This window comes from Tetrapisispora phaffii, chromosome 11, assembly GCF_000236905.1.
Source record: "Tetrapisispora phaffii CBS 4417 chromosome 11, complete genome".
In the NCBI taxonomy this organism is placed as follows: domain Eukaryota; kingdom Fungi; phylum Ascomycota; class Saccharomycetes; order Saccharomycetales; family Saccharomycetaceae; genus Tetrapisispora; species Tetrapisispora phaffii.
In genome coordinates, this window is record NC_016530.1 from 90,100 (window position 1) to 104,463 (window position 14,364).

Below are 14,364 nucleotides of genomic sequence, written 5' to 3' on the forward strand. Positions count from 1 at the left end.
GTTCATTCAATGGATCACAAAATCCTCAATTGTCCTTTTGGATGCCTTTTGGCTAAAACTATAGATCATGTTTCACGAATTGAAAAATTTAAGCGATGAGCTGTGAAGGTCACAGAGGCAGGGTCTACAAAATTCACTTTTAAAGTGAGATGACATTGTCTTGAGTGAGAGTATTGACAGTTCTGATCGTTATTACAATTGAGACAGTGGATAGAAGGTTACATATATTTCTCTGTCCCACGAACTGGTTGGATACAACTTTCTTCGTTTCTTAGCTGGGAAAAGATAAGCTACGTAAAAATGGCGGAACAAAAAGAAGAAGAATATGTTCATAAGATATACAATGAGATTGCTAGCCATTTTTCCGAAACAAGATATAAACCGTGGCCAATTGTCACTGACTTTCTGGAACACAGGCCCATGGGAAGCGTTGGTATCGATGTTGGGTGCGGGAATGGTAAATATCTAGGCATCAACCCAAATATCTTCATTATTGGTTCTGATCATTCCAGTGGATTAATCGAATGTGCACATGATATCGACAATGCGTACAATGTTTTGGTGGCAGACGGTATGAAACTGCCTCATAGAGAGAACACTTTTGATTTCGCCATTTCAATTGCAGTGGTTCATCATTGGTCAACAAGGGAAAGAAGAGTACAAGCAATCAACCATATTTTGAGTAAAATCAAAAGCGGTGGAGAGGCATTGATATATTGCTGGGCATTAGAACAAAGAAGCTCTAGAAGAGGTTATCAAGAAGGTATGGAACAAGATGTGCTAGTGCCCTGGGTACTACACGAAACGAAGAAGGAGAAACACTCATCCAGTGATAAACCAAAAAAATTAAAACTAGCATCAGCTCCAGATTTGACAAATATTCCGTTAAAGGAAAGAGCAGCATTCATTGCCAATTGGAGAAAAGAAGAAGAACAGAAGAGATTAGCATTAATTAAAGAGGAAGCTAAAGAGAAAGAAGAGACAGCAAAGAAGAATACAAAGTACAGGTATTACCATTTGTATAAGGAAGGTGAATTAGAAGAAGATTGCGTATCTGCAGGTGGCAAAGTAAAGGGATCTGGGTATGAGAAAGATAACTGGTACGTTGTTGTTCAGAAACAATAATTACTTAACAAGTTGTGCAAGATATGAATGTTCAAGATAGAGTCTGATATAAGGATAAGATACAATTCATTTTAACTAAGATTCGTATTTGACCTTTCGATGCTAGGATTAACCAGTCATTTACCTCATGGTTTGAAACATTTTACTATTATGTAAACATAAATTAGTTTCATCAAGTTCGGCTAGCATTCCACAACCAAAAAATAGTATAATATATGCTTTAATGATACAAATTCTCTTGAGTAGGCACTTCAATAACATACCTATCGTGACTCTTTGAAATGTTATCTGTAATAATAATGGAAAAATAATTCTTCACTGTGGTGACAGGTTTCCACGATACAATTTGGTTAGTAAAATAACTTTATAGTTCAGAAAACATTCTTTTTTATCTATAAACTTTTGTTTTTTCTTCCCTTTATGGTGTTAATTTTCTTAGTTTCACATTTTTGTTAATTCTTAACCTTCTATTTCGATAAAACTAAACTACAATTTGGATAATACTATTCCACTACGCTACTATTTAATACTATTCCACTATGTTATTATTTAATACTTAAGTTGATTTTCAATATAATACATTGTTTTTTCTAATCTTTTTAACTATAAATTCATTTTTTTAACAGCGATTGATTTTAAATCTGGAAGAACGGGGAATATGTTAACCTCAACAAATTGTTTCTTTTCATTTTCATTTCCTAATTTAATACTTGTATAAAACAATGATTGTATTATCAAATAATGTCAATGGAATCTAACAATGTTTCAATAAAATAGCGCTTTTGCAATCAATATACCAGAATATTTTATTATAATCAACTAAGTCATTTAAGCATTTTTAAAAACCCATAATCGGATAATTAACATTTAGTCACTTACCATACGTTACTCTTTCGTTTTAAATTTCGGATACCGTTGTTTTTTTTTCTTTTTTTTTCCTTGTTAAAGGTCTCAATTACAATCTAAGATTTTTTCATATCTATTGTCTAGTTGGAGATCTTTCACGTGGTGGAGCATCTCTACCTCTGTAAGAGTCTCTTGGGGCACCGTAGTCACCTCTTGGGGCACCGTAACCGCCTCTTGAGCCGCCAAAGCCACCTCTTTGACCGTCGTAACCACCTCTGAAGCCGCCTCTGAAGCCACCTCTGAAACCGCCTCTTTGGCCATCGAAGCCACCTCTGAAGCCGCCTCTTTGGCCGTCGAAACCGCCTCTAAAGCCACCTCTGAAACCGCCTCTTTGGCCGTCGTAACCGCCTCTGAAACCACCTCTGAAGCCGCCTCTTGGGCCGTCGAAACCGCCTCTAAAGCCACCTCTAAAGCCGCCTCTTGGACCACCAAACCCTCCTCTACCACCTCTGAAGCCACCTCTGAAACCGCCTCTACCTCTGAAGCCGCCTCTGTTAGATTTTCTGATTGGTGGTGGGTTGTCGTCTCTTTCGACAGTGACAACAGCACCTCTAAATTCGATATTGTTTAATTTTTCTAAAGCATCGGCCAAAACTTCTTCGCTTGGGAATTCTAAAGCGCCAGTGCCGTCAAAATCTCTAGTGTTAACACTTGAGAAAGTAGTTTCCAAGTTATTTTCACGGGCCAAGTCCTTTAGTTCTTGCCAAGAGCAGCCTTCTGGTAAGTTTTTCAACGTCATTCTGTATCTCTTTGGGATGATTCTCGAGAAGACAACCTCTAGTGGTTGTTCGGCAAAAGTCTTACCGTTCACTTCTTCAATGGCTCTGGCAGCAGAATCAGCTTCTTCGAATTCGACGAAAGCGAAACCGTTTAAGATCTTGACTTCCTTCATGGCACCGAAAGGAGTGAAAATTTCGTTCAATTCTGATTCTTGGACGTCCAGAGGGAATGGTCTAACAAACAATCTTGTAGTGGACAATTCACCTTCCTCCTGTTGGTGGTGATGGTGACCGTGATCAACATGCATTGGTGGTGGGGAAGGTTGACCGTAGACGTGGCTGTCTTGGCCATGTGGAGCAGAGTAGTATGGTTCTGGGCCACCTTGTGGGGCTTGCTGTTGTTGCTGGTAATCACCTTCAAGCTCTTGTTCCTGTTGTGGAGGAGGAGGAGCTTCGCCTTGTTCTTGTGGCTGTTCTGGTTGTTGTTGTTCGACTTCCATGTCTTGTTGTTCTTGTTGTTGTTCAACTTGAGGTTCGACCTGTTGTTCGACAGTCTCGTTAACTTGTTGCTCTTGTTCAGACATCTTTTCGTAGTAGCAGTTTTTGATGATCTGTAGGAAGGAAAATGACTTGAGGAAGACGAGATTGAGAGTAAGATAGTTCTGTGTAGATTTATGTTTAGATATATATATATATATATATATATATATATATATATATCTTGTTCGTTGTTCTTAGTTTGGAGTATTGTAGATTGGAAGATGAAGAAAATTTTTTTGCCACCCGATTGTTGTGAACTGGGTGGGGGGTGACCTGATGCGTGTGTGTAAATCCTCTTTTGTCTGCGTTTACCACAAAAACAAGTGTTCCCAGATCGCGTTCAACGGATCGCGTTTGACGAAACTACGTATATAACGATCAAACTGTATTGGACGGCACGCGCTTTACACGTGCCGTCTCGTGAAGGTCATGTGAGACCACGTGCTTCGCACGTGGTCTCACATGACCTTCAATTTTTCTGTTCTTTTAATTGTTAAAGGTGCGGAGCCCCCGTTCGCCGTCGCGAGTGACTGCGCAGCCGCAAACGGTTCCAGTTGCCCAAAGATCCTTTCCAGCAGTGCCTCCCAAACGCGTACAACACACACACACACCAGGGTATTAGCTGGAAATGGTTCGATGGAACAGCTAACATGTTCCATCGAAAGGTGGTTACCGGCACTGCTGCAGGTGCACCTGCACATGTATATATATATATGGCTTGGCTCTGCGTTTAGTGACTTCAGTGCTGCAGGGTGGCACACCACGTCACACCACCAACCATTATATAAACGATGAGATTCGGTTTCTACTTTCTGTTCCTGGCTTTGATCTCGTCGGTCTGGGGGTTGCACCTGGAAATTGCTGCTATAGCCAAGAATGAGCCTGTGTGCGTCAGGGATTTTGCTGCTGAAGGCCAGTTGGTCGTCGTGGAGCTCGACAGCGACGGTAGTGACGGTGACGGACAGGAACTGTCCGTCAGCATCCAAGACCCAAATGGTAACGTCTACAGAACCGTCAAGGACTTTATTGGCGATCTCCGTATTCCATTCACCGCTTTAGGCGCCGGTTCCTTCGATGTCTGTTTCACTAATCGCTTGATTAATGGCAAATCCGGGAATAACATGAAGAGAATTGTCGAGATGGACATCGAAATCGGCTCACAAGCAAGAGATTGGAACAAATTGAACGCAGATGAGAAATTGAAACCAGTCGAATTGAAACTAAGACAGATCGAAGAGTTATTGGACGAGGTCGACGACAGAATGTTCTACATGAAGTCTAGAGAAGCCAGACTAAGAGACACCAATGAATCCACGAACGAAAGAGTCACTAGATTCTCGTTCTTGATCATCGTTTTAATCACCGCCTTGGCAGCTTGGCAACTGTCCTACTTGAAGGCCTTCTTCAAGGCAAAGCATATCATCTGAGCGCCCCCCTCACATATAGAGCTTATGTATCTCAGAAACAATAAAAACAATATCATTCTACCCATCACTACTCTTGGCCAGTTGTCTCCATCGCCTGTTCATCGGCTGTTGTGATTACCCGGCTTCGCAAAAAGAAAATTTTGGACAAAATATTTTTCGAAACCGACAACAATGAGAACATGAAACCTTCATTTAAGGAATAGTAAACCATGTAAACTTACTATATAAACTATATAAATATTTGTCAGTAAGTTTTTTCTGGACATTCCACGTTGCTTTAATTATTGGTCTTGCATGTACGTTTATACTGCAGACTAGGTATATACACACGCACGCCTATATCGATATACTATTATGAGTGAGGAACAATCTGGACATGAAGTTCCTGTGAAGAGAGAGGATACCTCTCTGCCTGTGGAAGCTGAGGCTGCTGCTGTCGATCCACCTATTCCAGCTGATGAGGCCTCTAATGAGGCCTCTGAAGAGGCTGCAGTTTTGAAAAGACCTTTAGAAGAAGATTCAGACACTGCGGAACAACCTAATGCAAAGAGAGAAAATACAGGTATTGCAGGTGATGAGCAGCAAGAACAGCATAATGAAGAGGATGATAATAATGAGGACTATGAAGAGGAGGAAGAAGAAGAAGAAGACGAAGAGGAAGGCGAAAATGAAGAAGACGAAGAGGACTCGATGGCCCCATCTAAGAGACAGCGTCAAGAAAGAAACAGGTTTTTGGATATTGAAGCTGAAGTCAGTGACGATGAAGACGAGGATGAAGACGAGGAAGAATCAGAATTGGTCAAAGAAGGTTTCATTACTAGGGGTGACGAAGAAGAAGAAGGTGCTCGTAGAGATGACAGATTGCACAGACAATTAGATCAAAACTTGAACAAGACTTCCGAAGAAGACGCTCAACGTTTGGCTAAGGAATTAAGAGAAAGGTACGGCAGAACTAGTTCCAAGCAATATCGTGATGCGGCACAAGACGGTTACATTCCCCAAAGATTCTTGTTACCAAGTGTTGACACAGCTACAATCTGGGGTGTCAGAGTTAGACCAGGTAAGGAAAAAGAATTGGTGAGAAAGCTATTGAAAAAGAAACTGAATTTGGATAGAGCAATGGGTAATAAGAAACTGAAAATTTTATCCATTTTTGAGAGAGATAATTTCAAAGGTAGAATCTATATCGAAGCTCCAAAACAATCAGTTATTGAAAAATTTTGTAACGGTGTCCCAGATATTTACGTTTCACAAAAAATATTAATCCCAGTTCAAGAATTACCTTTATTATTAAAACCAACAAAATCGGATGATGTTACTTTGGAAGAAGGCAATTATGTTAGAATTAAGAGAGGTATTTATAAAGGTGATTTGGCAATTGTCGACCAAATTAGTGAAAATAATTTAGAAGTGATGTTGAAAATCGTGCCACGTTTGGATTATGGCAAATATGATGAGATAGACCCAATCACCCAACAGCGTAAAGCAAGAAGAGCAACCTATGCTAATAGACCTCCCTCACAATTATTCAACCCTACTCTGGCATTGAGATTAGATCAAGCTAATCTGTATAAGAGAGACGACCGCCATTTTACCTACAAAAATGAAGATTATGTTGATGGTTATCTTTACAAGTCATACAGAATTCAACATGTTGAAACAAAAAATATCCAACCAACTGTCGAAGAATTAGCAAGATTTGGCTCTAAGGATGGTTCAATTGATCTAGCTACCATTTCACAAACCATCAAGAAGGCACAAGTTGCCAACATCATTTTCCATCCAGGTGATCGTGTTGAAATTTTGAATGGTGAACAACGTGGTTCTAAAGGTATAATCATCAAAACTACCACAGATATTGCAACTGTTAGATTACCAGAAATCCAATTAAAGCCTCTAGAATTTCCAGTTTCTACTTTAAGAAAAATTTTCCAACCTGGTGACCATGTTACCGTTGTGAATGGTGATCACCAAGGCGATGCAGGTCTGGTTCTGGCCATTAAGCAAGGTCAAGTTACCTTCATGTCTAACCAAACTAGAGAAGAAATTACAATTACTGCCAATAATTTAACTAAATCTATGGATTCTACCCCTACATCAAGTGAATATTCTTTGCATGATATCATTGAATTAAGTGCCAAAACTGTTGCATGTATTATCCAAGCAGGTCATGATCTTTTCAAGATTATCGATGAAACTGGTAAAGTTTCAACTATAACAAAAGGTTCTATTTTGAGCAAAGTTAACGTTGCTCGTGCTCGTGTAAGTACCGTTGACGACAAAGGTAACGAAATCAAGATCGGTGATACAATTGTAGAAGTTATTGGTGCACGTAGAGAAGGTCAAGTATTATACATCCAAAACCAACAAATATTTGCCATGTCAAAGAAAATAATCGAAAATGCTGGTGTTTTTGTTGTAAGTCCATCAAATGTCGAAGCTGTTTCATCGAAGGACAACATGTTAGGTGGTAGTATAGACTTGAATAAATTAAATCCAGAAGTTATTTCTAAAATGGGTCCACCACCTGTTGCCAAAGCCCAACAAAGCCGTGGTGGCCGTGATGTGGCACTAGGTAAAACTGTTAGAATTCGTTCTGCTGGTTATAAAGGCCAACTGGGTATTGTAAAGGATGTCAATGGTGACACTGCAACCATCGAATTACACTCTAAAAACAAAAATATCACTGTCGATAAAAAGAAATTGACATTTTACAATAAAGAAGGTGGTGAAGGTATAACATATGATGAATTAGTCAGCAGACGTGGTAGAGTGCCACAACCCAGAATGGGCCCAAGTTATGTTAGTGCTCCAAGAGATATGCCAAGGGATATCAGTGGCCCAGGTCAATTATCTGGTGGTATGACACCTGGTTGGGGTGGATTTGATGGCGGTAAGACACCTGCAGTGAACTCAGGACCAAGTGGTAATGGAGGTGCTTCCGCCTGGGGCAACACGTCTTCCTGGGGAGGATCGTCATCTTGGGGTGGCCGTGGTGCTGGCGGTAATACATCTGCATGGGGTGGTTCCGGTGCTACCTCTACATGGGGTGGTGCTTCAGCTTGGGGTAACAAGTCCAGTTGGGGTGGTGGATCCACATGGGCCCAAAACGGTGAAAACAATGGTAACGCTTCCAACTGGGGAGGTAATAAATCATCCTATGGTGGTGCCTCTACATGGGGTAACTCCGGTAGAGATGGTGCTGCTTCTGCTTGGCGTGGTAACGTGACCAACAACAACAAGAATACCAATAGCGATAATAATAACAATGGTAACATGTCCACCTGGGGCAACAACGAACATTCAAGAAATAACAGTTCCTGGGGTGGTCATTAATGAAGACAGCAGTTTCTCAATTATCTCTTTTTATTTTTACACTGTACTTCACTCCACACAATGTTTTCCATGTAAAATAAACAAGATACAATAATAAAATAATGTAGCATTAATCTCAATAAGATAATATAAAGATTGTATATAATAAGAATAAACAATATTTAACGATAAAGTGATTTCATTTATTATTATATAATAAGTAACCGAATATTAATGTGGTTCGTGTGGTTTTTTTTCATGGTCTGTGTTAAACAACTAACAGCATATATACAAGTAATGTTTTTTTCATGCAAAAAAGAAAACAGAAGTGGGAAACCAATCATCCCTCCAATTTTTCAATTCAAATCCAACATCGAAATGCTTGGACCCCTCATTCTCAGACTCTATTTCGAAGTTCTTAAGAAATCTAATGGTTTAACTTCTACAATTTTCCTTTTCTTACTCTCCTTGAAAAGTACATGACGTTCCGCAATTGGATCATACCTCACTTGTGTAACCAATGGAGCACCTCTCTTGACTGTGATATGTCTACAATAGCCAGTGGCAGCAGTGGAAATCAGTTTAATAATAGTATTTTTAGTCTTAGTCTTAGCCATTTGTATTTTTTTTTGGTGCTTTTCTGTCTCTTGTTCTAATATGAAAATCTTCGTATTCTCAAAACTAACGCAACACCTCCCCACATCCATAGACAGATGTCAGTCCTAAGATACCAGACCTAGCTCCACAACTCTGCAATTGTACCTTTATATATATTCGTATCGAACTCAATCATTCTATCTAACCTTTCGCAATGACGATTTTGAATACATTTAACGTTACCCGTATTTACAAAGGCATATCGTCTTGAACGAAAGTGAAATTTCAGTTCCATCAATTTAATGTCATCGCAAACCAAGAACATGTACAACTACAGTATGTTTGATGAAAGTTTCCAACCCAACTGTAAACAGTTGACGAGTGATTAAGTTGTGGCTTTATTTAAATGGCATATATATTATGAATTTGTGGTACCTTGATTATTGTTGTTGTTTAAGTGGACAGCCCTCCAAAGATCACGCGTAATACAAGTAACTATGAGCACTAATACCGGTGAAGTCACTAAGAACAGTGACGGTACAAAGACCGTCATTTCCTACAGAACTGAGAATGGCCAAAAATTCAAAGTTACTCAAAAAATTAGAGAAGTCAAAGTCACTGAGCAAGTCCCAAAAGTCGTTGCTGATAGAAAGAAGTGGGCTAAATATGGTGAAGAAAAGAATTCTCCACCAGGTCCAAATCAAGCTACTACCCAATTAGGTGAGGAAGTTTATTTGAGATTGAGCAGAAACTGGAAATTATTGGAAGAAGAAGAATTAGAAAAATCCAAGACCAAGTCCGAAGGTGGTATTACCTGTAGAACTTGTGGTAACGCCCATTACACCATGTCTTGTCCATTCAAGAGTATCATGAGCGATCTTGCTGCTTTGGAAGCTGGTAATGCCGTTCCAGAAGCTGGCGAAGAAGAAGCCGGTGCTGCTGCTGCAAGTACCGATGGTGGTATCATTGCTGGTAAATATGTTCCACCATCTCGTCGTGCTGGTACTAAAGATCCTTCATCCAATGCTTATAGAGACTCAAGAGAACATGACGATATGTGCACCATCAAGATTACTCAATTAAATGAAAATGCTGATGAGAACGTGTTAAGGGAAGAGCTATTGTTCCCATTCGGTAACATTCCAAGAGTTGTCGTTGTTAGAAATAGAGAGACTGGTAGATCCAGAGGCCTTGCTTTTGTCACTTTATCTAGTGAAGAAGTCGCTGAACAAGCTATTCGTTTATTGAATGGTAGAGGTTTCATGAACTTGATCCTAAACGTTGAATGGTCTAAACCAAGAGTTGTCGAATAAGAATTTTAAATGTCATTTATACATATTTTCAATGTTTTCACATATATATCTTATGCATAATAAGTAATATAAACAATATTTTAATAAAGGATAAAAGTTTTTAAAAAATGTATGAACCGTCAACGCTCCCAAACCGCTAGTAATTTGTTCTAATAGTACGTAATGTTAAAGTTTTTTATATTATAAACAATGCTCATACATAACTTTATATATTAATGACTAGTATTATGGTATCTTAGGTATGTTTCTCCAAAAAAACATCCATAATCTAAACCCATATGGATTTACCTTGAAGTTCAATTTTTTCACCTAGAAGTTTTACCTGTTCATCCCATTCCACCAATCTTTGGTTCATATTATTGATTTGTTCCACGTTGATAATCCTTGGTTGAACCCATGTGATTGTAACTAGTTCAACTATTTGATCGATCGAACCCTTTAATAAACCTAAACTTATAGCTTTCATAACTAAATGTTCCACGTTATCCTTTGGTAAATGAGTAGCTTCGACTATATCGTCGAATGATATCGTTCTTATATTTTTTTCGAAGACAATTTCAATTAAAGTCATCAAACAAATTTTTTGTCTTAAAAATGATTCATGTTCTGCCAGTATTTTATTTTTTTTGATTTGTACCGTAACTATTTTATCAAATTGATTGAAATCACCATTAGTTAAAGAATTCAACAGTTGTAACAACCATTCATATTTTGAATCGGTGACCAAATATTTCATTATTGGATGATTTAAGAGTTCACCAAAATTATAAATTTTATCACCTAATAGTGCACCAATGGATAAATTATAAGCGAAATTCTTCATATCCTCGTCGGTATTAGAGACTGTAATATTTGTGGAGCCACCATTGTTGAACATATCTAACGTTGATAAGTATAATAAACTTGTATAATAATATGAATTAAAATCTTTTTTCAATCTATAATATTCTGCATTAACGTCATAAAAAGCACTTGTTACCCTTAAAGGAACGGACTCATTTGATTCCAATTTGTTTGAGATATCAATTAACACATCTTTTGATTTGATCAGCTCATTTTGATGTAAATAAATCCTTGCAATTTCTATTTTAATTAAAAACACACCAAAATCATGGGATCTCAAACCGTCATTTCTTTGTTTCTTGGAATCGATTTGTTCGAATTCTAGAATTAATTCATTCAAATATCTTAGAGCCTCTTCGCTATCTTCAGTGGCTTTCAAAGAGAGTAATAAGAAATCAACTACGCTCAATTGATTGATCTTATCAATGAACTTATTAATGAATGTATCGTAGACCCTCAATCTCAAAGAAACAGATTTTGGATCATGGAAAAATTGAATCAAAGATTGAGTCAACTGGTGCCACAATTTCTTCTCGTAAAGCTCTTCAAATTGATAGAACAAAGTAGACAACTCCGGATCAGCCTCCAAACGTAGAGTACTTAAAATTGTATCTAACTCATGCATCTTTATGTATTTATAATTTTGTTTATTTTATCCCGGTTTTCCCTCAATTAACTGGAGATTCACACGTCTATTGTTCTTATAACCCTATTTACCAGAACTCAGAGAACAATTAACCGTTCTTTCCTTGACCTCTCCCCAACTGTCTATATACTTCTTGTTCCAAGTAAGTGTTCCTTTTATATCTAATGGGTGGCAAATTTGAATATATCTGTGTATGTATATATACTCGACCACAAAAACCGAAATTTACTCGCGGCAAACGGGGGCATTACCCGGATGACTCATCCCGCTACGCCGTTTAAAGTTAAAAATTTAATTAATAAGCAATCCATTGCAACAATAATACACATTTAGCAAGAGTGTTAAGAGTTAAATATATACATATATATATTTATGGTTGCAACTTCTATGCATTTGGTGGTTCTATTTGTTCGATCGAAGCTGTGTGTAGTAAAGACGCATTGATCTGTTTTATTGGAAATTAGTCAGATACATATACCTATATATTTAAGACGATATGAGCGTTGTTTCTAACAGTAAGAGGGTTTTGGATGCTAACATTGGGGACTCGGAAAGTAGCAGCAGTGCTGCATCTCGGAAGAAAGTGGGTAGAAAGTTGTTGAATGATAGTGATGTGAAGAGCAAGAGGACTTTTCAGAATAGAAATGCTCAAAGGGCGTTCAGGGAACGTAAAGAGAGGAAATTGAAGGAGTTAGAAGACAAAGTTTTAGCGTTGGAGCAAGTGAACGAGGCGAAAGAATTGGAGACAAATTTCTTAAGGTCGAGGCTAAAAAGTATGGCTGACGAGTTGAAGAAATACAGACCTGCACAGAGTTCAGATTTAGAGGTTTTGGAATATTTAGCGAAGAAAGAACAGCTCGCAAAATATAATCATAATGCTAATCCAATTAAAGAAGAAGAAGAAGTAAAAGAGGAGGAGGAAGACGAAGAGGGAGAAGAAGGAGGGGACAATATCCACGCTAACCAAAGCTTCGAACAGGAGTCTGCAAAACAAAAACAAGAGATACTATCAAATATTGAAAAGAAAAAGGATTTCACTTTTGAATATCCGAAACAAAATAAAATGCCCTCTCCAGAGTCATCTACCTCCATAACATCTTCTGTGGTAACTTCAGGTAAGTATAATGTTCAACTTCAGCAAGGTTCAGTAAATAATCAAGTCACGACCCCGGATTCTTCTGTTTCTTCCTCTACTTGGATACATCCTGTGTTTTATGAGGATAATGCCAAACAACTCCCTCAATTTGAACAACCAAAGGCTGTGCCTACAAATATGGATGTTAGTCCTGCTAACTCAGACATTAACCAAAGTACTTCGGATATCGTACCGGGGTCCGCCAAATCGTTTGATGCAATTCCATTTGGTTATGATAGTAGTTTATTTTCAAATGATTTCAATTTTGATGACAAGTTCAGTGACCAAGTTTCTTCTTTTTGTGACAAAGTTAACAATCCAAACTATTCCCCTGAAAACAATAGTTTACCATCTTTAGTTTCCGAGAATTACAATGCGGAAAGTCACAATAATACTATTGCTTTACCAGATACCACAACGGAATTTGGTAAAAAGGGATTCGAATTTGCTAATTCTGATGCAACTGATACCTTTTCTTGGAATTCGGGTGCTTTTCACGAAGACGATCCATCATCAAAACTATTCATCGATACCCTGGACAAACAATATGCGGTTCCAACTTCAGATGCATCAATTGCAAATGATTTCTCTAAAGCAAATAATTTCATTGAAAGCTCTTTAGCCTTTCCAGAGAGTACAGCATCTGTTGCCAATAGCATGAACGGTAATTTATACTTTAGAGATAGCAACATTGATAACACAATAGATATGCTAGATCTACTGGCTGATGATGACGACGATGAGGATGAAGTTGATGAATCTCTAATAAAGAATAATTTAGTCACAGAAGAATGCATGGATGATGCTCAAGCTAAATCTCAATTATGCGACAAGTATAAAAATACTGTCATTAGAGCAGAAGACGGCTCATATTTGAAATGTTCCCAAGTATGGAGTAGATTAACTGAACATCCCAAGTACTCTGAACTAGATATTGATGGTTTATGTACAGAACTGATGTTACAAGCCAAATGTTCGGAAAAAGGTGTAGTAGTAGAATCCAGAGATGTTCAAAAGGCACTATCAAAATATCTGTCATCATAGAATGACAGTATAGAACAAAAAATATTGTTTACTTATCAACAGAAAGTTCATTAATACCTTTTTTTTACTTTTTTTCTTTGGTGTTCCACATCTTCTCTTTGATAGTTCAATGATCAACTCCAGGACATGTCATCTCCAAAAATAACTACGTTTAATATTCTATAAACTACTGCATCTTCTAATCATTTACACTTTAGATATCATAAATAAATATTATAATTATTAAAATAATAAAAGATGATAATCATTTACATCCAGATACTAATTATTTAGAAGTGTCTTATATTTCGTTATAGGATGTATGTATAAGAGAAGCGCGGCTAACTTTTATCTTCACTAATTGTCACTTTATAAGAAAAAGATTCTCCCATTTAAACGGAAGTAATGTAACTATATAAGACTGGATCAGCTATGCATATATTGATATGTGAATACAGATATGTTATTAGGAGCTTATTGCAGGGAGACAGAGAAACAGTTTTTGTGTAGATTTACGATAATCAGAGCATAAGAAAGCTGAGAACGATTGCACTACTCCTAAGTAGTCATATCTTTTAACGGTGCATGTGTTGCACTATAATAACCAGAATGTTGCTTATTTTAATGGTTCTTCTGTTGGTATGATAGGATGCTGATTCAAGAAGATCAAAGCAAAAAGATGGGGTTATGATTATATTCTGTTCTTTTGCTAGACTATATAAAACCCAAGAAACGGTTGGGTATAACAGGTATATCAGAAGTACAGAGAACAGAG

At 37.7% G+C, this 14,364-nt stretch overlaps 8 protein-coding genes across 8 annotated transcripts; 5 read left to right on the top strand and 3 right to left on the bottom strand.

Annotated features, from left to right (window-relative positions):
* Positions 1-300: 300 nt before the first annotated feature.
* On the top strand, positions 301-1,125 carry TRM9 (tRNA (carboxymethyluridine(34)-5-O)-methyltransferase; the record flags this gene model as incomplete). Its single annotated transcript, XM_003687565.1, has 1 exon — positions 301-1,125. The coding sequence occupies one exon, from the start codon at positions 301-303 to the stop codon at positions 1,123-1,125; it is 825 nt and encodes a 274-aa protein (XP_003687613.1).
* Positions 1,126-2,104: 979 nt separating this feature from the next.
* Positions 2,105-3,334, bottom strand: NPL3 (mRNA-binding protein NPL3; the record flags this gene model as incomplete). The annotated part of the gene is made up of 1 exon (XM_003687566.1): positions 2,105-3,334. The coding sequence occupies one exon, from the start codon at positions 3,332-3,334 to the stop codon at positions 2,105-2,107; it is 1,230 nt and encodes a 409-aa protein (XP_003687614.1).
* Positions 3,335-4,081: 747 nt separating this feature from the next.
* Positions 4,082-4,717, top strand: TPHA0K00470 (emp24/gp25L/p24 family protein; the record flags this gene model as incomplete). Its single annotated transcript, XM_003687567.1, has 1 exon — positions 4,082-4,717. The coding sequence occupies one exon, from the start codon at positions 4,082-4,084 to the stop codon at positions 4,715-4,717; it is 636 nt and encodes a 211-aa protein (XP_003687615.1).
* Positions 4,718-5,071: 354 nt separating this feature from the next.
* SPT5 (transcription elongation factor SPT5) lies at positions 5,072-8,053 on the top strand (the record flags this gene model as incomplete). The annotated part of the gene is made up of 1 exon (XM_003687568.1): positions 5,072-8,053. One exon carries the CDS (start codon positions 5,072-5,074, stop codon positions 8,051-8,053), a length of 2,982 nt encoding a protein of 993 aa, XP_003687616.1.
* A 383-nt stretch (positions 8,054-8,436) lies between these two features.
* On the bottom strand, positions 8,437-8,649 carry MRPL39 (mitochondrial 54S ribosomal protein bL33m; the record flags this gene model as incomplete). The annotated part of the gene is made up of 1 exon (XM_003687569.1): positions 8,437-8,649. The coding sequence occupies one exon, from the start codon at positions 8,647-8,649 to the stop codon at positions 8,437-8,439; it is 213 nt and encodes a 70-aa protein (XP_003687617.1).
* A 477-nt stretch (positions 8,650-9,126) lies between these two features.
* TPHA0K00500 (eukaryotic translation initiation factor 3 subunit G) lies at positions 9,127-9,942 on the top strand (the record flags this gene model as incomplete). The annotated part of the gene is made up of 1 exon (XM_003687570.1): positions 9,127-9,942. The coding sequence occupies one exon, from the start codon at positions 9,127-9,129 to the stop codon at positions 9,940-9,942; it is 816 nt and encodes a 271-aa protein (XP_003687618.1).
* A 268-nt stretch (positions 9,943-10,210) lies between these two features.
* On the bottom strand, positions 10,211-11,410 carry RPN9 (proteasome regulatory particle lid subunit RPN9; the record flags this gene model as incomplete). Its single annotated transcript, XM_003687571.1, has 1 exon — positions 10,211-11,410. The coding sequence occupies one exon, from the start codon at positions 11,408-11,410 to the stop codon at positions 10,211-10,213; it is 1,200 nt and encodes a 399-aa protein (XP_003687619.1).
* Positions 11,411-11,927: 517 nt separating this feature from the next.
* Positions 11,928-13,610, top strand: TPHA0K00520 (uncharacterized protein; the record flags this gene model as incomplete). The annotated part of the gene is made up of 1 exon (XM_003687572.1): positions 11,928-13,610. One exon carries the CDS (start codon positions 11,928-11,930, stop codon positions 13,608-13,610), a length of 1,683 nt encoding a protein of 560 aa, XP_003687620.1.
* Positions 13,611-14,364: the final 754 nt, after the last annotated feature.